The sequence below is a fragment of the Grammomys surdaster genome, unplaced genomic scaffold, assembly GCF_004785775.1.
Source record: "Grammomys surdaster isolate TR1022 unplaced genomic scaffold, NIH_TR_1.0 197, whole genome shotgun sequence".
NCBI lineage: Eukaryota > Metazoa > Chordata > Mammalia > Rodentia > Muridae > Grammomys > Grammomys surdaster.
Genome location: NW_021604642.1, coordinates 286169 through 309753, shown reverse-complemented (window position 1 = coordinate 309753; position 23585 = coordinate 286169). Strand labels below are relative to the sequence as shown.

Here is a 23585-nt window from a genome sequence, read left to right as displayed (position 1 = left end):
AAATTATGAACATGTAATAAACTAGTATAGTATCTTAGCTGGTTCTTTTCCCGTACGTTTAGAGTGTGAGCATGTGTTTACGTACTGTAAACTCTTCCTGTCAGTTTTTACTCTGCTACACATAAACGCCGTAGGCTTCACACGTGCTGGGGAAGCACTCTAGCCATTAAGCTATGTAACTCAGTTTTTCTAATTTTTCTTGTGTGAGTGTGTGTGCTAAGTGCCCACAACTACCTCCAGTTTCAAAAGAAGAAAACAAAACAAACAAAAAAGCAGCTAGTGTTGTAGCACATGCCTGTAGTCATAACACTTGGGCATTGGGAGGCAGGAGATCTGGAGTTTAAGGTTCTCCTCAGCTACCTACTGAATTGTAAACCAGCCTGAGTCATATGAGACCCAGTCTCAAAAACAAAAGAAAAGAAAAACCTCAACTGGGACTAGAGAGATGTTTCAGCCTTTAAGAGTAATTTGTTACTCTTGTAAAGGACTCAGGTTCCATTCCTAGCACCCAGAGGGAGGTTTGCAACCACCGATAACTCCAGTTCCACGAGATATGGTGCCCTTTTCTAATCTCTGCAGGCACCAAGCATGAATATGGTACCCATACATATGTGCAGGCAAAAAACCTCACACATAAAATTAATCGATCCATTTTTTTAACAAAAGGGAAAGAAAATGGGGAAAGGAAGAAATAGTAATAACATTTAGCTTATTTAGTTGTGTATATTAAGTTATATGATTTGTATAATGCTCTTAGCAAAGGCTCAATACTTAACAAAATCCAGCAAATAGTACTCATTAATATCCATGTTATTATTATTCAACTTGTTCTTTTGTTTTGTTTTGTTTTGTTTTTTTCGAGACAGGGTTTCTCTGTGTAGCCCTGGCTGTCCTGGAACTCACTCTGTAGACCAGGCTGGCCTCAAACTCAGAAATCCGCCTGCCTCTGCCTCCCAAGTGCTGGGATTAAAGGCGTGCGCCACCACTGCCCGGCTATTCAACTAGTTCTTAACATGACAAGGATGACAACTTTCCCTGTAGTTACTACCAAAATCCTATAAAAACTCTAAGTGAGGTTTGTGTGTTTTTTCAGAGCTGAGTAGGGTAACAAAGAAGCGGAGAAATGTCTCTCTTCATTCAAATTAATAGAGCCAGTTTGGCAGCAGGCTTCCTGGTGGCACCCAAGTTGAAGAGTGGGTGGTGGCAACAGTAACAGAGGCAAGAGAGCCAAATGCCTATGATCTTCAAGAGAGAGATAATGTAGCAAGTGGGACATTTGAGGTCCTGCTATGTCTTCTCATCCTTCACAACAGCCTATTGTTGGTCCTCTTTCCTCCCGAACACCTCTTCTGTTTTCGGCTGCCACCTTGCTAACTCCACTTGACTGTGTTTGTGTTTGTTTGTTTGGTTTGGTTTAGTTTGGTTCTGTGTTTGAGGCGCAGTCTCCCTATGTATGTATCCCTGGTGGGTCTAGAGCTAGCTATGCAGACTAGTTTAGCTTTGAACTTGCAGTGAGTGGTCCTTTTTGCTTCTTCCTCCTAAACACTGAGATTACAGACATGTGCCAATATGTCTGGCTTGATTAACATTTATTTCTAACATTCCCACAGCAATGAGATAAGTTACCCTAACTTTTGTACCTAAAAAATTATGGTGTTTTTTTTTTTAGTCATCCCACTAATCCTGATCCTACAGCATATAATGTATATAATTATATATAATACATATAATGTAACATATTATATAATGTGCATATATGGTATACACACATGCATATATACATATATACATATACACACATATATGCACATACACACATATATACATATATATATACACACATATATACATATATACACATATATATTCAAGGTTATGCCGGGCATGGTGGTGTATACCATTAATCCAAGAACTTGGGAGGTAGAGGCAGGTAGCTATCCATGAGATTCATGAGCTTTAGGCCAGTCAGGGGTACATAGTGATACCCTTTCTTAAAAAAAAAAAAGATATACTTTCATCTTGTGATGGCTTAACAAAGTTCTGTTGTTTGATGGAAGAGTTTACAGTTTGATGAGGGTGACAATAATACTTCCATGAAATAACAGGTCATGTAACTACAAGTATAAACACAAGAATATAAACCAAGTCCATAGAGGTTCAGGAGGCACAAAATAATAAAGTCATTTGTCAAGTTGGGCTAGTTGAAGAGAGCTTCTATGAGCACTCAAGTTTTGAGATTTGAATTGGAGATTTAAGGGGGTGATGGACGTGAGTTAGTAGAGTGGTGGACCTTTTCAAACAAATAGACAAAAGGCAACAATGCAAGACATAACTCAAGCCAGGACAGATTCCTACCCCGCCCTACCATTTTCCCCATCTCAGCAACTCTACATGATCTAACACCACACCTGTTTCAGTTAAAGGAGAGCTCTCTGTAATGTAATGCCCACTAGACTTTCTTGGCCATCATCACATTTACTGTATTCATGAGGCATTTATCACAGACTCTTAAGTGGGGCTACAGGAGAAAGGAGCTTATGCAGAAGGTATTTACAAGCATTATGAGCAAGTATTTGCCATCTTCTTATTCTAGATCTCATGTAAGAATATATGGCCTTCTGTATAATACCAGGATTGTTCACAGGTAGGCGAAAACCCGTGTTGGAGAAGGACAAAAGAATATGGAGGGGCTAGGGAGATAGCTCAGTGCTTTCGGTACATTCATGAGGGCCTGAGGTCAAATACCTAATATTCTCATAAAAACAGGGCTTACAGTATGATCTATGGCTTTAGGAAGGAGACAGAGACAAGAGAGGCTTGCTGGCTAGCCAGTCTAGCTGAATCAGTTAGCTCTGGTTTAAAAAAAAAAAAATAAGGCAGAGAGTGAGTAATAGAGGAGGACACCAACATCAGCCTCTGGACTTCACACTCGTCTATACACAAATGTATGCACAAATTCACACACACACACACACACACACTGAATATGTACACAATAATTTTTTAAGAATATGGAAAATCAACATGGTTTCTCATACCATGAGCAAACTAACATCACTTTGAAGGCCCAGTGTGTGAAGATGGAAGAGGGGAGAAGGTAAACAAATTAAATTATAGTCACTCTAGAACCTTGCTATGTAGCAGAAAAACTGCAGTATGACCAGGCAAAGAAATATGTATTTATTTAAAAGTTGTTAAATGTCTTAAGTTCTTGATCCCATTCATTCGCTCCTTTGGCCAACATTTATGTGACCGAGAGCTAAGGTCACAGATACATAAAACTTATTTCTGCCCCCAGGGGCTCACAACTTACTGTAAGAAACAGACACGCAAACAAATATGACTTGCAATTCTATGATATGAGCTTGCCAGAGGTGATTTAAAATGTACAACGGGGACAACGTGCTGTACCTGAGGAAAACAAGGAGCAATGGATGGAATTTTTCCCGAAATGGAGACCTGAGGGAAGAATGATGACTTGGAGGCAGGAAGATGAGACCATCAAGGTCATCCTCTGTTACACAAAGAATTTGAGGAAGGCCTGGCCTACGTGAGACCCTATCACACACACACTCAAAAAGTATGCATGGCTGGAGAGATGGCTCAGCAGTTAAGAGCACATCTTGCTCTTACAGAGGACCTCAGTGATATTTCCAGCACCCAAGCACGTAGCTCATAATTTGCCTGTAACTCCAGCTCCAGGGGGAACAGGGCCTCTGGCCTTCCTTCTCAGGAACTTACAGTCATACATTCACATCCACATACGTATACATAATTAAAAATAAAAAGAGCCGGGTGGTGGTAATACAGGCCTTTAATTTCAGTATTTGGGAGTCAGAGCAGGCGGCTCTCTAGAAGATGGAGGCCAACCTAGTCTACACAGTGAGTTTCAGAACAGCCGAGGCTACACACAGAAACTCTTGTCTAGCAAAACTAGAGGGGGCAGTTTAAGGAGAAGATTTCTGTTAAGCAACTAAACAACAACAACAACAAAAAGACATAAACAGGATGCAAAGGGAAAGTTATGAGGTGGTGGCATTCCTAGAAAATAGGAGGAAACTACAGCTAGTTCAAACTTAGTGTGCCTGGGTGAAAGATGAGGCAGGAAAAGTGTAACTTGAATCTGAAAAGCTTTCCTAGAGTTTGAATATCAGTACATGATAACATATAAGTGACAGACATCAATACTCTGGATTCTTAGGCCCATCTGTTTCCTTGTGTAAATCACTTGATCTCTGAGGTCTTCATCTACAAAATAGATATACTAGTGGTACCTACCTTGCATGGTTAAGTGAGGAGTAAGTGAGCTAACATTGATATGGTGGTTTGAATAAGAATGCCCCCCCATAGGCTCTCTAGGAAATGGCCCTATTTGAAAGGATTAGAAGGATTAGAAGATGTTGCACTGTTAGAGAATTGTGTCACTGGGTATGGGATTTGAGGTTTCAAAAGCCCAAGTTAGGTCTGTCGTCATATACTCTGTCTAGGTCTGTGGACCAAGATTCAGCTTTCAGTTACTACTCCAGAGCCACATCTGCCACCATGCTCCCTGCCATAATGATAATGGACTAAGCCTCTGAAACTATAAGCAAGCCCCAATAAAATGTTTTCCCTTATAAGAATTGCTATGATCATGGTGTCACCTCATAGTAATGGAACAGTGACTAAGACAATTGGTAAAGTGATTACAACAGTGACTGACACATTTAGCTGTTACTAGGTGTTTCTTAGAAAGGTAACCTTGTTGGCAACCTAAACCCTAAACTATAGTGGGAGTGGAGTGGGGGAGACGAGTGAAGGAGGTCCTATTAGGATTAGATAGCTGTTTAAACATGGGGATTTTTTTTTCTTGTTTCATTTCGTTTCTCTCTAAATAGTTCTGGCTGTTCTGAAACTTGCTCTGTAGACCAGGCTGGCCTATAATTTACAGAGATCTGCCTGCCTCTGCCTCCTGATTAAAGGTGAGCACCACTATGCCAAGGCCCTTAAACCCGAGACAACGGGTCATAACGTCTCCATTGAGAATTTGAAAGTAGCAAGTTACAGAGGTGGAAAGATGAACCATCAGTGTGGCTGAGAAGGCTAGGTAGACACAGGACAGCCTCTAACCAAATTCAGAGGTTAAGAGTAGGGGTTGGGGATTTAGCTCAGTGGCAGACTGCTTACCTAACAAGCACAAGGCCCTGGGGCTCTGGCCTCAGCTCCGCGGGAGGTCCGCGGGGGGGGGGGGCGCTGGAGACAAAATAACAAAGGTTAAGAGTAGGTGAAGGGTGGAGGCGGAAGTGCAGGAAGAGATTTTTAAAAATAGTTTAGTTGGAGAGGTGTTGAATGAGAAGCCATTGAAGATCAGAACAAGGAGAGTATCAATATTTCAGAGGCCTGCATAGCTGATAGGAAAAACTGGCAAGAGATCTGTCTGAAATGCACGTAGAGAGTGGAAGAGATAGGAAGAGCACCATAACCAATGAACGCCATTGGTTATGTTACACTAGCTTCCCTCTCAACTCCCCAAAGTGAGTGTGTCTTATTTTCTAATTAGTTCCCTACTTCTTGATACTCTTTCTGCTTTTATAGACACAATACTTTTCACTTTGCTTTCTTAGTGAAAGATGGGAAAATCTTGCGCCTTTCAAAACGATCTTTTGGGCGACCCCGAAACTCAAGGAAGTGGGTGGAAAGGCAAGGAATGAGGAAAACTATTTTTAAGAAAAGAAAAAGAGTCTAGGACGACCTCTAACCATTAAAGTTCCACCTCCCCACATCCTGCCACGCGCCGCTCTCCTGCGGCCGATATCGGACTCCTGATCGCGAGGTAGGACGGGAGTTGTAGTCCTCGAGACCAACCAGGGTGGCACGATTGAAGAACTCGGTTTCCCAAGTGGCTCCTGAAGCGCGTGCGCAGATGGCTGCCCCAGCGAGTGGTAAACAGAGACGTCAGGCGGGGGCTGCTGCTTGGAGCAAAACAAAAGGGAAACCCGGGGGCCGGGCGCCGGCGGCCCCCGCCCGGGGATTCAGTTCTGGAGTTGGGGAGGCTAGGGCCGCAAGAACCTTGACCCTCTCAAGAGTGACCTGGAGGGAAGAAGCGAGGGGAGGGAGAGTCAGGGGAGGGACAAGTGACGCCCGGGAGCGGGGCGTGGGGGAGGGCAGCGATCCGGGTGGAGGAAATTTGGGAGGAGTGTCCGGGGGGCAGCAACTTGAAAGGGGGAGGGAACTTCGCTGAGGAGACGTTCGGTGATGGGAGCGCAATGTATGAGGGGATACGGTGCCTCAGGTTTAAAAGAGCAGGAAGCTGAGTGAGAGGGTGCAGAAAGTGCCTTCGCTAGGCGGAGGTTACAGGTGGTGCCTCAGAGCGCTACTCTGAGGCTGCTGCCCGTAGCCCGGAGGGGATCGGAGAACTGAGTGGAAGGGACAGTTTAGCGGCTAGAGTCCGGAGACGAGGGAGAAGTTCCTGACTTTCTGAGAACTGGAAAGAATGTGTTTCCCCCCTTGGGGGAGGCATGGTGAGGGACTGTGGCAGGCTCCACTGATCGCTGAGCAGCAGAGGTTCGACCCCACGTATGGATCCAGAGAATAAGAAGTCAGCCACAGAGGCTGCCGCGATCATAGACCTCGATCCCGATTTCGAACCGCAGAGCCGTCCGCGATCCTGCACCTGGCCCCTTCCCCGACCAGAACTCACTACGGAGCCACCCGAACCGTCCGAGGTGGAGCCCAATCTGGGACAGAAGGTACCCACGGAGGGACACTCCGGACCGATCCTGTTGCCCTCTCGGCTCCCAGAGCCGGCAGGGGGCCCCCAGCCGGGAATCCTGGGGGCTGTAACAGGTCCTCGGAAGGGAGGCTCCCGCCGGAATGCCTGGGGAAATCAGTCATATGCAGAACTCATCAGCCAGGCCATTGAAAGCGCCCCGGAGAAGCGGCTGACACTCGCCCAGATCTACGAATGGATGGTCCGCACGGTGCCCTACTTCAAGGACAAGGGTGACAGCAACAGCTCGGCAGGATGGAAGGTAAGTATGAGTCCCTTACCTTCACGCCATCCACCCTTGGACCCCTCTAGTTATTCTCACTCTGGGGGCCCCCATTACCGCCTTTCCACTCCTTTGGAAAGCCCAAAGAAGATCCACCTTTAATCTTCAGTTAGACAAACATTTACTTAGTACATAGTATATGCCACACTCTGAGCTTGAAGCGGGAGGATCAGCGATGAATAAGACACTGTCCCTGCTCTGAGGAAAATCGAATTCTCTACTCGCTACTCAGCACTTTGGCTTGAGCTGCTCCAAACATTTATTCCCACAGAGAAGTCTTTATCCTATGTACAGCAGGAACTGTGTGGATTCTCCACCCGCACCTAGCCTTCCCTCCTCCCTCACCTCCCACCCAACACCTTTTGGCCCATTCCTGCGGGATTACTCGGATTCCCTGCTCGCCTCCCAATACCTCAGTGAGCGGGAGCTGTTACAGGATTGCTCTGCCCAAGAGGGAGTGAGCGATGGGGTGGGGGAAGTGGTTGGTATCCATGGGGAAAGGTAGCCAACCTTGTGCACTAAGGAAAAAGGCTGTAAGCTGCTATCTGCCTCAGTTTACTTTCTCCTGACGAAAATTCCTCCTTGTAAGGCGCTATCCAAACTCTCGGGAAAAGTCTTTGTTCAGGAATACTACTCATGGAGAAAGGAGGGCTCATATAGCCTTGACTTTAAGTTGACTCCAAGTTGAGCTGAGCGGTCTCTTGGTCTTTCTTGAAGAAACTGGGAAGATCTCGAACAGTAACTCTGAAAACTCTGCCAGAGAAATACGGGCTCTAATCACAAAACTTGAGGGTTCAACCCATTATCGATGCCTTGTATCTTGTAGGTGGTTAGTGTTAGTGTACAAGTACAGCAGGCAGAATGGGTCTTCACGTAGATGTTAAAGTGAGGGAGTAGGTCTGCAGTCTGCGTAGGGGCCAGACGGAACAGAAGATGGGACAGCTGACCGAGACCCTTGGCACTATTTCTGGGTAGATTGCCATGCCACAATCTGAAGCTCACAAAGAGCTTCCCTCCTTGGACCCAGCCTGCACAGCTGTTTTTCTTTTCTCTTAAGTTGATTTTCCAGGGTAGAATGACCACGAGCGCCTGTTACACTGGGAGTAGTCCCTCCTTGTGACTTACATGTAACTCGGCCTTTATAGTTCATGAAATCTTTTTTTTTTCCCCTTTTGGTTCGGGAACTGAACCCAGGGCAGCATGGTTGCCACTAAGTTAAATCCATAACCCGTGAAATAACTCTAAGATTTTTTTTTCATTTAGTTAGTCCTCCTGGCAGTTCTGGGAGTCCGCATTTTGCATATGAGGAAATTAAGGCCCAGGGAGGTTAGGTAATTAGTCTACCCTCAGGACGAGGACTTCAGTACAAGTTTTTCTACAGATCATGGTTCTCTGAGGAAAGCATGGTTTGCTTTCATTGCCAAACCTAGTCAAAAGAGGGCCAAAAGTTTCCAGAGTGTCCCCCGCCATGCAGGAAGCTTCATACTTCCCTGGTGTTATGCCAGGGTCACTCCCACCCCACCAGGGGGCGGCACTCACTTGAACAAGAAAGCTTAAGTTAGGTGAGTTAGTGAACACATGCGTGTGTTCGTGAGCGCGCACAACTGAGAACTGATGTGTGCCACTTGCTTGTTCGGAGGCCTAATGAAGAGGGGTTGTAGCTCAATAGTAAATCTCTTGCACAACATATGTCTCTGGGCTTGACCTGCCACCATATGCATGTGCTCACGCTCACGCGCATGCTCGCTCACGCGCACGCTCACGCGCATGCGCACACGCATGCTCACGTGCACGCGCACGCTCACGTGCACGCGCACGTGCACTGGTCTACACACACACACACACACACACACACACACACACCCCACACACACACCACACACCACATTTACTTCACTAGACCCAGAATTAGAGAAAAAGAAGGAAGGAGATCACAGAGCCATAAGACACAACGATGCTCAGTTACTAAGAGCCAGAGGTGGATGGATCGGCCCAGTGAGGCAAGGAAGTCTTTTGCTAAAGGACCTTGGCACAAGAAGCTGGTCACTTTTTGTTTGTTTGTTTGTTTGTTTTTGTTTGTTTGTTTTTCGAGACAGGGTTTCTCTGTATAGCCCTGGCTGTCCTGGAACTCACTCTGTAGACCAGGCTGGCCTCGAACTCAGAAATCCACCCGCCTCTGCCTCCTAAGTGCTGGGATTATGTCGTGTGCCACCACCGCCCGGCATGGTCACTTTTTTTTTAATACCAGTGAGCCAGAAGTGGTTTCCTGCTGTCTCGAGCCTCAGTTTCTTAGGGGCTCCTAGCATATTTGAGCTTCCTCCTGAATTTATTTCTAAACTAAAGAGCTCCATGCAGGAGGTCACATGACCTTTAAAGTAGAGAGATTATGCTCAAATTCTTAGAAGACTTCCAAGGGGAAAAAACTGGGAAGGAGTGGGGAAGTGATTGAGGTACAGCAGACACCGTAGACCAACCAGTAAAACTAAGTACCACCAGAAGCTCAGAAAGTATCAACTCCATCTTGCACCCTGGGCTACTAGAGGGTGGAAAGAATATGTTTATCTGAATGTCAGCAGTAAAGGAAGAATGAATAGCAGGTAGGTTCTAGTACCCAAGGCACTCAAGAGCTGGCAGAACCTCAAGGGAAGCCTTACTGTAGTCATCTAGGGGCTACCTACCAGTTGGACATGTATTGATTATGTATTGTGTACTTGACAGACTGTGGGCTTGGCACTCTGAGGGGCCACTATTGAGGACAGTTGCACACAATCTCATCCAATCTATATGGCACGATTTATGGTTCCATACCGTTAGTCTTGTCAGCTGTTAACTACCAAAGGTATAGACAGCGCTCTTGCTGTCCTAGAACTCACTATATAGACCATGCTGGCCTCAAACTCAACAGAAATCCCTGCCTCTGCCTCCTGGGTACTAGAATTAAAGGCCCAGTTTGAGATCTAATCGGGGCGGGGGGAGGGGGATGAGCCTGGCACTCTATGTACAGTCTCTTGTCTCCCACCTCTCCCTAGTTCTCCTTCCTGGATTTGACTTTTGAGGCTCCTGCTGTGTTCCGGCCCTCCCCCCTTAGATTCAACAGCTGCCCACCACCCTCCCCTACACATATCTCACGTACCCCTTTTCTACTACCTCTCTCCCATCCAGAACTCCATCCGTCACAACCTGTCCTTGCACAGCAAGTTCATCAAGGTCCACAATGAGGCCACTGGCAAGAGCTCTTGGTGGATGCTGAACCCCGATGGCGGCAAGGGTGGCAAGGCACCCCGGCGCAGGGCTGCCTCCATGGATAGCAGCAGCAAGCTGCTCCGGGGCCGCAGCAAAGGCTCCAAGAAGAAGCCATCTGTCCTGCCAGCTCCACCTGATGGTGCCACTCCAAGGAGCCCTCTTGGCCACTTTGCCAAGTGGTCAAGCAGTCCTTGTCCTCGGAATCGAGAAGAAGCAGATATGTGGACCACTTTCCGTCCACGGAGCAGTTCGAATGCTAGCACTGTCAGCACCCGGCTGTCCCCAATCAGGCCAGAGTCTGAGGTGCTAGCAGAAGAGGAAATGCCAGCCTCAGCCAGCTATGCAGGGGGTCTCCCTCCCACCCTCAGTGAAGATCTGGAGCTGCTGGATGGGCTCAATCTTGCATCTCCCCATTCCTTGCTGTCTAGGAGCGGTCTCTCCAGCTTCTCTTTGCAGCATCCTGGGCTTGCTGGCCCCTTACATAGCTATGGCGCCTCCCTCTTTGGCCCACTAGATGGGTCTCTGTCAGCAGGAGAAGGGTGCTTCTCAAGTTCCCAGTCTCTAGAGGCTCTGCTCACCTCTGATACACCACCACCTCCTGCTGATGTTCTCATGACCCAGGTAGATCCTATCCTGTCTCAGGCTCCTACACTTCTGTTACTGGGAGGAATGCCTTCCTCTAGCAAGCTGGCCACAGGAGTCAGCCTGTGTCCTACACCGCTAGAGGGTCCTGGTCCCAGTAACCTGGTTCCCACCCTTTCTGTGATGGGACCACCTCCAGTCATGGCAGGCGCTCCCATCCCTACGGTCCTGGGAACCCCTGTGCTCGCATCTCCTACTGAAGATTCCAGCCATGACAGAATGCCTCAGGATCTGGATCTCGATATGTATATGGAGAACCTGGAATGCGACATGGATAACATCATCAGTGACCTCATGGATGGTGAGGGACTGGACTTCAACTTTGAGCCAGGTATAACACCCCCGAATCACTCCAGCATCTTTGCTCTTGAATGTTCAGCTAATTCTATGATCTGAGCCAGAGAGAGCCGTACAGCAGAGAACGGGAGTCCCTGGGGAGGTGGAAGGGAGGGTGTCATATTAGAATAGCATAACTTCTAAATGTGGGCTCCTCATCACAGAACAGGGAGCCTTGGGGATGTGAAGGGGTACTTCCGGTATGAATCTGATGTCCCACATGAATTTCTTATCTTGTCCTCCATTTCTTTTTCCCACAGATCCCTGAGTCACAGCAAGAAGCTTTGTCCCCTGCTTCAGAGGTGGTGGAGATGGAGCCAGGCCTGTCCTTATCTACTTTTCCCCCTTGAGCCCTCCTCAGGAGTTTGAGACCCTACTTTAGAGCTAGAGAGAGGTGGTTACACACTCAAGTATTGAGGGAATTATAAAGATACATCTATGACGTGTTGGAGGAGGGTGATGGGAGGAAGGAGGGAAAAGGGCTTATTCTCACTGTGCCAATTAGGGGGTAATTATGGTCCTCTCTCAGGGGCCACCATTGATTTCCCCATTCCCACCACCTAGGCCTTGTAGCAGGGGCCAGCAATGCTGTTGGAAATGTGAAGTCACCAGTGGCCTTATTACCCTGCCTTTCGGAGCAGGATTATTATTTTTTGGTAGAGAATCTTATTAGAGCTGGGCCAGGCACGGTTGAGCCTGGATTTTTATGCAGTGGGGTGGGGGTGGGGGGGCCAGGGGCCCCTAGAAGGGCCAAGTTTTGAGCACTGGAGTGGCTCACGAGGCCAAATCACTTTTGGAAGGATGCAGATAACAGACAGGCTTTTTATAAACTTTTAAAGAAATATAAACACAAATATAGAGATTTTTAACAGTGGTGAGGTGCTAGCGATGGGGAGAAGGCTTTTTTTCTTTCCAAAGGCTTTGTCATAGTGACATGATACAAACACTACAGACTCTACAGAGGAGACACAGGATGCTAGGGAGAGGTGGGTAGCCAGACTGACTGGAGAGAAGTGTTCCCTTTTGGACCAGGTCTAGAAAAAGCTCTGTGCATAGTTTAAGCAAAAGCACCTAAGCCAGGTCCCCACATTTGTCCACTTGTGCCTAGAAGAGGGTGCTGTTGTGGGGCAAGCACGCTCTTGTTTAACCAGCGCGGGTTAGGTTTCTCCCAGAGAGAGCATCCAAGGCCTGAAATTGGCTTGAGGCCTGGGAGGGGCGTGAAAGAAGGAAGGATTTAGGGTAGTAAAGTTAGGTACAGAGACCTCCCTGTTCAAGGACTGGGACAGCTGTCCCTGCCCTTCTTCCCAGTCCTGGTTTGCCAGGGTTATGTGGAAGACTATGTGGTGGCAGGCAGGGCTGTGGAGAGGAACAGGGAAGGGGGAGCCTGAAGTTTGGCTGAGGGTCTGGGAAATGAGCAGGGATGGGGGCAATGTGGATCAGGTTTACTAGCACCTGCCAGAGAGGCCATCTGGGGCTCCTCCACCCCAGCCCCCAAGCAGCCCCTCCCCCAGCGCCCTTTGCATTGTCCCCTCCCCCACTCCTGCTGTGGGTTCCCATCATTTCCTGTGTCAGCGCCTGGCCTACCCAGATTGTATCATGTGCTAGATTGGAGTGGGGAAGTGTGTCAAATCAATAAATGAGTTCAATAAATGTCTATAATCAGATCTGGTTTCTGGTTTCTGCTGCCTTGCTGCCCCCGTCCCACAATAATGGGGGAGGGAGGGTGGCGGAAAGGCGAAGGGCAGTTAGTTGAAGGGCGGGTGGCCGCGACTGCCCGCAGGCTGGGAGGTGGGGGAATTTCAGCCTGGGAGGTAATGGAGTGTGGTGGGGGAGGGACACCTAACCCCAGCAGGAGTAGGCGGCTGCAAGATAGGCCTCCCCCGAGGGGAGGTAGTCTGGTTTGAGAAGACCCCACCCCCTTCTCTGGCCCTCAAAGGCTTATTGTACTAAAGTCTAGCAACTAGACTTCACAGTCTTTCCTCACCGCCCCCCCCCCCCAAAGTGTTCACTCCAGCCCTCTGTTGTTGCTCTGGTCCACCCTCAGCCTCCCTGGTGCCTACAGCCTACTGTAGCCTTTGTGCAGATGCTGAGAGAAGGAGTCTTTCTAGAAAAAGAAACCTCACGTTCAATTCCAGTAATTTCATGCTCTCTCCTGGTAGTTGCTGCTCTCACTTGGTCATTTTATTGAGTTAATGATGTCTCTTGAGAAAGTCTGCTCTAGTCTTATAGAATGGTCTGCGGGTGGAAGGTGGCCCATCTTCATCTGATCGCCCCCCTTTAGACTGGAAAAGAAAAACAAATATATTAATGGAGAGGCTCTGCAGGGAAAGATTCCTACTGTCTAGGGCCAAAGGAAGGAGAGAAAAGGTTGGGGTCAGATGGTGAACATAGAAGTCGAATTTAGCCAGGAAATTCTCAGAGATGAGCAGTGCTCGAACCTTCAGTTGGCTGCTTGGGCTAGGGGCCTGCTGGGTTCCACTACTCTTGGGAGATCTTGCCAGGAGATTTACAGAGGATTCCATGGCTGCCAGTCTCTTGGCTTCTAGAGTTCTAAGCATCTTTATTCGGCTCCTCTCCAGGAATTCACATTGTGTGAGAAGTGACTCTAGAAAACAAGAAAAAGTACCAGCCCCTCTGAGGAACAGAGATGGAACACATCATGACCCTCTGTCATTCAATGGATCAGTCAGGGTAACTTGGCCCAAGATAGAAACTATGGGAAGGAAGTGGGGAGAATAACACGCATGGTTTAAACCAGACACTCCCTCTAAAGTTTACCTAGACCCTTGCCCCCCTTTTCCTAGGCTTCCATGATCCCACCAACCACACTATGCTAAGCCCCATCCAACCACTTCTCTGAAAGAGTCCTCCACATTTAAGCCCAGGCTGCCTTTAACTCAAAATCCTCCTGCTGGAGTGCTGGGGTTCCCAGTGCATGACACTATGCCCAGTACATAGCTGTGTACCCCACTTCCTATGTCCTACCTCCCCCATGACGTGCCTTACCAACTAGTTCAGGTTCTGGATTCTTCAGGAGGGGCACAATGGCTTTGTAGGAATTGTGGATTCTGGTGCCTGTAAACATAACATTAGGCCATCTCCAGCCCCTGATACATACAAAATCTTTGCCCTTTTGAAGCCCAAGATTTCAGGATAGTAACAACAAACACTTTCTTGAGCTGGTACACATTTTTCTTCCCCTTTGGCACAGACCTACACAGACCCTAGGATGAAGTAGGTTGGCTTGGTATATATGTTCCTAATCTACTGTCATCAAAGTAGTGTTCTTTGAGCTGACTAGTTATAGTCTATTTAGATCTGGCTAAGAATGCCCTATTTTACTTACTATTTTGTTTGGGGGGGGGAGGGTCGAGATAGGATCTCATATAGCCCAAGTTCCCTTTGAACTCCTAATGTTCCTGGCTCTACCTTGTAGGATTTTTTTTTTTTTCGAGACAGTGTTTCTCTGTGTATCTCTGTCCTGGAATCCTGGAACTCATTCTGTAGACCAGGCTGGCCTCGAACTCAGAAATCCGCCTGCCTCTGCCTCCCAAGTGCTGAGATTAAAGGCGTGTGCCACCACTGCCTGGCGTAGGTGTTTTCTTTTGAGTTAGCTGGCCTCTAACTCTCAAGCTTCCTTACCTCCATTTCTAAAGAATTTATTCATTTTGAGACAGGGTCTTATGCAGCCCAGGCTATCCTCAAAGTTGCTGAATAGTTAAAAATGACCCGGAACTTCAGCTTCTCCTGTCTCCACCTCCCAAATACTAGGATTATAGGCACTGCACCTGATTTTATGCCATGTTGGAGATGGCATCCAGAATCTCATGCATGCTAGGCAAGCACTCTGCCAGTGAGCTACATCTGGGCCCTGCTTTATAGTATTTGTTTGTTTGTTGCGTTTGTGTGTGTGGCGTTTGTGTTTGGGATGAGGTTTGATGATGTGTTTGTTATAAAGCCCCAGGCTTCCCTTTAACTCACAATCCTCCTGCCTTAGTTCCTTGAGTGCTGGGATTACAAGAGAAAGCTGCCTTATTTTAAGGACAAATTTCCTAGTCCATCTTGAGGGATTTGATCTATGGAGAACACTCCCAAGCCTCTACCTGGTGCCCCACGCTCCACTTTACAAACATAGTAGGTATTTCGAGCTGTAAGGAATTTGCTGGCATAGTCTCCAGGTGTCTTTGACAGGAAGAGTAACTTCATGGTCCCCGATTCATCACACAAATCAATGGTGTCTAGAGGAAGGCCACGGGGGTAATTGGGATAGGGAAGAACAGAGAATATGAATAAAAAGGGCCAGTGGTCCTCTACAGAATGGGTCTGAGGAAAGTTTGAGTATAGGAGGACAGCCCTTCTTGCTGAGAGGAAAGTTTAGAGGCTAGAGGCAGCTTATTGCTTCTGACCTTCAATCACTACTCCTCCCAAAGCCACTTACCTGTTTTCCGTAATCCCATTTTCTTTCTGGTGTAATGTAGCAACAGGAGGACAGAGCAATTGGTATTGACCAGAAACTCTTGATTGTCTGAGAAGAGATAGGATGGATGGAAGTATGCAGGCCCTACTCTAGTTCTACCCCCTCAGTGATCTCAGCTGTCCTCATCCCTCCCTCCCCATGCCCATCCCCAGACTGTTGCTTTGCACTGCCCCTCACCTCCATGTTTGATGATGATAAACATGCTACTGAGGTCATTTCATTCTTCACTCCGTGATGAATCATGCAGAAGGGGAGGTGTTCTTACGGCCCCGAGGGCCTGAGGGTGCCCATAGGGCTAGAGGATTGAAGGGGCAGATGGATTTATAAATTGAAGGAGGCCCAGACTGGGCAGACTTGAGAGAGCTTTTGACAGTTGGGGCGGGGCCTGGGGCTGCAGTTAAAGGATTGTGAGGTCAGAAGTGGTATGTGTAATAGAAGACAGTGGATGGGCTCCATAAGCCCATAAAGTAGCTTCAAGGAATTGGGACAACATGGCAAATATAACTCTAAACTGGCCCCTGGAGTGAGCCCAGAAGTTTACCAGAGAAAAGTAAGTAGCCAGAACACTACTCCTTTCAGCTAATTTGTGGTTCTCTCACTTCTTCAGTGTGACTGTACTAGGCCCTTGGCCTACCCTTACACCATTCTTCCCAACTTCATTGTTTGCCATGTTTCCCCCTGCTCCTGAACCCCGCAACAGACATTCTTGAGGATCATTGGTAAAAACTTTATTTCTTGTTGATTCGGAAACAGTTGACTTTAGGTGGAAAAAGGGAGGGAGAATCCTGTAAAAGAGAAGGGCAGTGCTGGGTGTGGGGATGCATACCAATCACCCCAATACTTGGGAGGCGGGAGAATCACCTGTGAGTTATAGGCCAACCTGGCCTACATAGTGAGTTCCCAGCCACCCTGGGCTACAGGGTAAGAGTCTCCCCAGAAAGGTGAAAAGGTGCTAGCCTGGGCAGGGGAGGACTTGTGCAGGAAAACAGGGCAAGGGGCATTCTCAAGTAGAAGATATGGAATGGAAAAGCAGTTACACGGGACATGAAATTGTAAATTAGCCACGGGGTAGGGGGGCAGTGAGCATTGGATCCAGATTGGCAAGTTGAGTAAGGGGAAGTTAGCATCACTTAGGGCTATAGGACTTTGAGGTTCCATCAGAGGATTGAGGTTCAGGCTTCAGGCTTCAGAGAATAACATGGAGGAGGCCAGTAAGGGCTATGCAGGCTGCAAGGAGAACCTCCAGGCCCCTCTCCTAGGGCCCCTCCTTTGGCAGGAATCTCACTGACGTGGCAGAACCGTTCACTGTAGTCTGGCTGCAGACTCTCAGTCAGCCCTTTAGACACACCACTCCAGGCCTAAAGACAGATATCTCCAGGTCAGAGGTCAATTAGGGGCAGGAAGCAAAAGACTCAGGCTCTGGGCCAACGGATCTTTCACAAATCTGTAACCATTGTGATTACAGAAGGGCTATCTAGGCTCCAGGGCTCCTAATGCCCTGTAGTTTCCGTCTGAATCACATAAATCTCTTTGGCTCCGTCTCTCCGCTTAGCCCACCCTCCATTTGGTCAGTCACATCCTAATGGTACAGGCCCCCTCCTCCTTCCACTGTGCACCCACCCCACCCCCAGTCTGTCTTGCTGACTAGCAGTTGGCAGTTGATAAACTATAGTATGTGTATGGTAGTGTTCTCACCGAAAAGTTCCCGTGGTATTCAGTAACCAGATCCTCTAGGTTCTTGATGGGGGGAATTCGAGGCATTCTGACCAGAGAGAAAGAGAGAGCAGAAGCATTAAATGAAAGATCTTTATTACCCTGTATCCAACTGGCCAGCGTGGAACCTCTAGCTTCCTCTCAACACTCTTATCATAGCTCTTAAATGATCTACCCTGGAGATCTTGAAATAACCCCACTACCCCCACCTCATTTTAAGGGCTTCCTGAAATCTCACCGTTCCAACCAACAGTACACAAAGATCAGGGTAATAATCAACCCCATGGTGCCAACAGGGATAAGCACAGCTTCCAGTGCAAACAAGGAAGGATTCTCTGTAACAAACAAGGAAAATGACCCTTGCATTGTGGTACTCATAAGACATGGATGCCAGGCACCACGCCAAACACACTCCTTATGCTTACTTTCCACATGGCTCCTGAGAGGGAAGAACAGTGTTTATCTACATTTTACAGATGAATAAGCCAAATCAAAGAGGGCGGCCCAGATCCAAGCTCATCTCTACTATGCAGACTCTCTACGGTTGTGGAGATCTCCTATACATTTCATATCCCCTGAAGCATCCTTTGGCCTCCTTGGGGATCCACTCTTCTATTTTAGCTGCACCCCTTCTCATCCCTCCATAGAAAATCCTGCTTCCTAGAGATTGACGTTAAACAGTAAGGGCGGGGGGCTTAGGGCTAGAGAGATAAAGCAACTGATAGTGACTGTGTTACAAAGGTTAGGGTACTGGGTGAATGATTTAGAGGTCATACATTTGGGCACTTTACCCTCTGCAGTATGGCTTCCCCAGTGGACTGGTTTGCTCCATTTACTCCACTGTTGAGTACTTCCACAGATTGGGTTAAAGCGGCTTCGAACCCGAAATGTGTACAGCTTCTGCTCATCCACACTAGGCAAGGAGAATCTAGGTTTATGATCCACTATTTGTTCCTAGGGAGAAGAAGGGTGAGGGAAAGATGGTTATCAATAAAGGAAGAGAGAATGGGAACATTCTTGCCTATACTTCAATGTCATCTTCTGGTTCTTCTAATTTCTTGTTCTTTCCAGTACCAGGAAAACAAAACAAGAAACTGGTTCTGGTCCCTTCCGGTTCTACTTTGCTTCTCTCCTGACTAATCAGAACATACTGCTCCCCTTCTCTAACTTGACTACCCTCCAGATCCATGTTCTGGCTTCCTTTATGTCTGGCATCAGAAAGAGGATGGTGGGAGAGCCAAAGTGAAAGCTCATTGGTGAAATCAGAAAAAAAAAGTGAAAGTATGGACAGAGAAGCTGGGAGGCAGAGAACTGGGTCTGATATTAGGTTCTTCTGTCTGACTAGTTGAACCCTTTCTCCTCTTGCTTGGCCTTAGCCACTGCATCCACAACGCCAAGTCACTCACCGTCCAGCTCCGATCTCGGTTGCTCCGGTACTGCACCATGTACTGTAAACATCGTTCTATATATCTGCTTTTCCATCTCAGCTCTAGCTGGGATTCACTCAGGTTGTAAAGTGTTAGATTCTCTGGAGCCCATGGGATCACTGGAGATATGAATGTGTGTGGTCATTGCCCTGGCCTAGGCAAGTCAGGATCTTGGAGGTAATTAATTCCCCTTATCCCCCCTCCCTTCCCCATCCCAACTCCCCATCTTCTCCTTTCTGTCCATGGCCAACAATCTATAAACTCCAGAGCCTTTAAGCTCCCTGGCCTCTTGGCACTTCTTTCCTGATTACCAAGATTCTGTAGGTTTAGCTTCTGTTCAGCTCGCCTTTGGGGTTTCTGGGGGTCCCGGAGCTGGACAACAAATGTCAGGTAGAGCTGGATATCTTCTTTTTGTATCTGACAGCCAGAAGTAATCTCTTTCGAGAACAGATAGTGGCCACACTCCTGGAATGTATTATTATCAGATCCCTTGTACCTAGAGAAGGGTTACAAGGCAAAAAAAAAAAAAAATGATGGGTCTAACATAGGTACCACATCTGCCCATAGCCTAGCCTCATCTGGTCTGAACTGACAACTTATCCCATGAGAAACTGGTAGGGTGCCTGAGGAGATGGCTACCCACTTTTATTGGTCCTCATGCAGTCTCTCCCAGCTAACCCACCTTCTCTTCTTCCTATGCTACCCCTCCCCCCTCTCTTACCTATAGTGCAGAGTGAGGTTGGTCGCCTGAGGCTCAGAACTGCTATTCCAAGTGCAATTCATGTACTCAACATTGAATACAAAGCATTGAACCTCTGGGAGGGGCAGAGTAGGAACACTGAGGTGTTTATGGTCCATAGAAGTCAGGACCAAATCTAAGTTTGTGAAGAAAACGAAGTAGTGGAGTGGAAGAAAAAGAAATCTTGGTCAGAAGAAGCAATAGTGAGACAGACAGCCCTCCCTTTCCCCTCCCCACACTTCTTTTTAGTCATTGTGGTGAGCACTAGCAGGCTCCAGATTGTATAGAAAGAGCAGCCCTTTTCCCATAGCCTTCCTCTCAACAGTCCCCTCTGGTCCTAGATTTCCTACCAGCTTTGGTGTCTTCATTCCCACTGGACATGAGGACCTTGGAGCTCCACCCTACCCTCAGCAGAAGCAGCTGAAGGAGTAAGAAGGAGCTAGATGGCAATAATGGTTTCAACATGGCGCTTGCTCTTCTTTCTCTGGGTGTTGTCTGTGTCAGAACCCTGAACCACTCTCCCACAAGCCCTCCCCACCCATACATTTCCTTTTGTCGTAGTTTCCGGTGGAAAGAACCTTAGAAACCACGCTGTAGAGGGAGGGGGGGTTAGTAAATGTGTTCAGTGACATAAGCTAAGTCCCCTGGGAGATTTGGGTTCTGCTCTAAGGTGATGTTCTGTCAAGATTAATACTTGATCAACAACAGTGTCACAGAATCAAGACTCTTCAGGTCACCTAGGTCCCGGAAGGCTCTGCTGGACACCCACCCCCACCACATACCATCACTCCCAACCACCTTTTCCCTCTAGGCTATCTTAACCTCTGTCAAAGTTCTGCAGTCTAGGGAGGATGGGTGGAAAATACTGACTTGATTCATGTAGGTGCATACATAGCTGTCTTTCCTCTGACCTAATCTGAACTAGAATAACCACCCCTAACTGCTGCCTGAGTTTGGTCCCTGTTGACCCTGGTGAGAGCTGGTTTCTAAGATGGAAGAACAACAGAACTCACTTCAGGCTCTCTAGCTCCCTGCAAATCGGCTTCTCCTTCTGTCTTCCTTGTCCTGCTTAATAGCATCATCACCTGCGAGACTTGAAACCTTAGGATCCTCTTCATGTCCCCCCTTCTCTCTCACACTGAGAATCCAATCACCCCTGTTTCTGTGGTATTTCTCCCAGCAGTTTCCTCCTTTCTGTTAACCACAGCCACTGTGCTAAATCAGCCTTTCATTACCTCCAGTCACGATTATTCCCGTAACCCACAAACTGGTCCCCTTTCTCAAGGGCCTCTGCTCTCCAGTCCATTCTTCATTCTGTGGCTAGATTTACCTTCCCTCAGAGCACAAGGTTGATTGGAGAAGCCATTTACTGAAATTGTTTATCCAGCCAACATTTATTGAGTCTTTAATATGTGCTCAGTACTGTGCTTATGTTCTGAGAACAGAAGACAAGACATCATCATTTTAGAAGCTCAGAGATAAGTGGGGAACATATAAATAATACAATGTACTGTAATGAGTTCTACAGCATAGATGTGAAGATTCTCCAAAACACAGTTAAACAAAGGTAGGAACCAGCCAGCTGTTCTTTGCCTCCGCCTGATTTGCTACTCTATTTTCTCTCTGGTAAAATTACACTAATTTTTTCAGATTCTGCTTTAAAAGCATCTCTTCAGTAAAGTGCCCTTGAACTATCCTCTTTCCATCTTGGTCAATTTAGAGTTGCTTCCTCTTTTTCTGGGAGAGAGAGTGGTAGTGGTGATGTTAAAGCAGGGTCTCATGTAACTCAGCCTAGCCTTGGTAGGCAATGGGGCTGGCCTTGAACTCCTGGTCCCCCGTCTCCATCTCCTAAAGTGCTGGGATACAGTGCCAGCATGCTTGGTGTTTGATCCTTACTTTAGTCATACCTTCTAAAACCCCTTTGCCAAAGAAAATCATAAAATCTGAGAGTACATTATCTTTTTGGAGACCACCATTTGGCCTACTGCAGAAGGGTTATTCTTCAAAAGTCTTCAAGCACTTTACATAAGGCTTTATGGTTAAGATCAAGTTCCATTCATCTATATTAGCCACATTAGATGTTTGCTTATTGTTTGCCTGATGTAGCCACTGTCTAACGTAGAAGGTTTTTTTGTTTTGTTTTGTTTTTTTTGTTTTTGGTTTTTGGTTTTTCGAGACAGGGTTTCTCTGTGTAGCCCTGGCTGTCCTGGAACTCACTCTGTAGACCAGGCTGGCCTCGAACTCAGAAATCCGCCTGCCTCTGCCTCCCAAGTGCTGGGATTAAAGGCGTGCACCACCACCGCCTGGCTAACGTAGAAGGTTAAAATACCCCCTCTTAGAATGGCCAAAATCTAGAATACTGACACCACCAAACCTGAATTGCCATGGGAATCAATGAGAAGCACTAAGAACTCATTCAGTGCTGGTATCAATGGAAGGCTCTAGGTTCATTCTGCCTCCATGGTTTTTTTTTTTTTTTTTTTTTTTTTTTTTTTTTTTTTTTGAGGCAGGGTTTCTCTGTGTAGCCCTGGCTGTCCTGGAACTAGCTGTGTAGACCAGGCTGGCCTCCAACTCAGAAATCTATCTGCTTCTGCCTCCCCCAAGTGCTAGAACTAAAGGTGTGTGCCACCATTCCTGGCTGCATTTTTTAAAGCCCTCTGTATTTTGGGTGATAATGATACATCAATGTAGAAAATTAATGCATCAATTGTAATAAAATGTACCACTCTAAGGTGAGATGAGGAGAGGCACAGGGAATAAATTGGAGCAGTTTCCAGCTCACAGCAGTATTAAGCAGAAGGAACTCTACCTTGCTGTGAACCTAGAATTGCTACCATTTTTTTTCAAAGTCTCAGATTTACCGTGTAGCTGAAGATGATCTAAAATCCTGATCTTTCACCTCCAATCTCCAATGTTGAGAATACAGGCGTGTACCATTATACTCAGCTGCTATTTCTGCTTTTGGAGCCCTTCAGAGTTAAATCAAAAGTCACCACATCCAGTATATTTTCTTCTACCCAATCAGATTATATTTTTAAGGCTGGCCTTGCCAGGCTGTGGTGGCACATACCTTTAATCCCAGCACTTGGGAGGCAGAGGCAGGCGGATTTCTGAGTTCGAGGCCAGCCTGGTCTATAGAGTGAGTTCCAGGACAGCCAGGGCTATACAGAGAAACCCTGTCTCGAAAAAAACAAAAAAGCTGGCCTTTGTCATTCTCCTCCTCCTGTGGCCTTCCTGCCAAGGGTTCAGACTTGTGAACTGTGGCCAGAATTTTCACTTTCTACTTTAATTCACTTTGTAGCCTAAACAGCCTTCCTTGGCCTCCTCAGCACTGGCATTGCAGGCTTGATCTCCACAGTGGGTTTTGGCATTTTGTTTTTACTATTATGCTTTTATGTATTTGTTTTTTAAAGACAGAGTCTTTCTATGTAGTGGTTGTCCCCTAACTCTTTATGGGCCTCAAACTCAAAGGCAGTTTACCTCTGCCTCCAGAGTGCTAGGATTACAGTTGTTGCACCACCATGCTTAGATATAGATTTTGTATGCATGTGTGTATATTCAGTGGGCAAGGAAGTTCCTTCCACCATATGGGTCCTGAGAATTGAACTCAGGCTGTGTCAGGATTGGCACCAAGCACTTTTACTTGCTGAACCATTTAGCTGGCCCTGATTTTGGTAATTTTATTATGGCACTTTTGTCTTTTCTCTAAAAAATAATACCATAATAGAAAGAATACAATATTGGGAAAACAAATGATCACTCTTTGGAAATCAGCTTCCTGACCTGGCAGTGGTGACACAGGCCTTTAATCCCAACACTCAAGAGGCAAAGGCAGGTGGATTTCTGTGAGTTAGAGGCTGGTCTGGTCTACAGAGTGAGAGTTCCAGGACAGCCAAGGATCCATAGAGAAACCCTGTTTCAAAAAAGAAAAAGGAAGGAAGGAAGGAAGGAAGGAAGGAAGGAAGGAAGGAAGGAAG

General features: G+C 47.0%; 3 protein-coding genes across 4 annotated transcripts; 1 reads left to right on the top strand and 2 right to left on the bottom strand.

Moving 5' to 3' along the window:
• Window positions 1–6180: 6180 nt before the first annotated feature.
• Foxo4 (forkhead box O4) lies at window positions 6181–12916 on the top strand. Its single transcript, XM_028770019.1, has 3 exons — window positions 6181–7010; window positions 10194–11247; window positions 11513–12916. Exons 1-3 carry the CDS (start codon window positions 6558–6560, stop codon window positions 11518–11520), a joined length of 1515 nt encoding a protein of 504 aa, XP_028625852.1. The 5' UTR covers window positions 6181–6557; the 3' UTR covers window positions 11521–12916.
• A 494-nt stretch (window positions 12917–13410) lies between these two features.
• On the bottom strand, window positions 13411–16324 carry CUNHXorf65 (chromosome unknown CXorf65 homolog). Its single transcript, XM_028770044.1, has 6 exons — window positions 15907–16324; window positions 15691–15777; window positions 15356–15490; window positions 14259–14327; window positions 13691–13857; window positions 13411–13534 (listed from the first exon to the last, which is right to left on the bottom strand). Exons 1-6 carry the CDS (start codon window positions 15929–15931, stop codon window positions 13442–13444), a joined length of 576 nt encoding a protein of 191 aa, XP_028625877.1. The 5' UTR covers window positions 15932–16324; the 3' UTR covers window positions 13411–13441.
• A 118-nt stretch (window positions 16325–16442) lies between these two features.
• Window positions 16443–20153, bottom strand: Il2rg (interleukin 2 receptor subunit gamma). Of its 2 annotated transcripts, XM_028770042.1 has the most exons (8): window positions 19959–20153; window positions 19591–19744; window positions 19181–19365; window positions 18849–18988; window positions 18234–18396; window positions 17681–17777; window positions 17425–17491; window positions 16443–17087 (listed from the first exon to the last, which is right to left on the bottom strand). In XM_028770042.1, the coding sequence occupies exons 1-8, from the start codon at window positions 20071–20073 to the stop codon at window positions 16902–16904; spliced, it is 1107 nt and encodes a 368-aa protein (XP_028625875.1). In that variant the 5' UTR covers window positions 20074–20153; the 3' UTR covers window positions 16443–16901. The 2 variants fall into 2 exon arrangements, with proteins under 2 accessions (XP_028625875.1, XP_028625876.1); XM_028770043.1 differs by lacking the exon at window positions 16443–17087 and having other exon boundaries at window positions 17444–17491; window positions 18338–18396; window positions 19959–20112.
• Between the last annotated feature and the right edge of the window lie 3432 nt (window positions 20154–23585).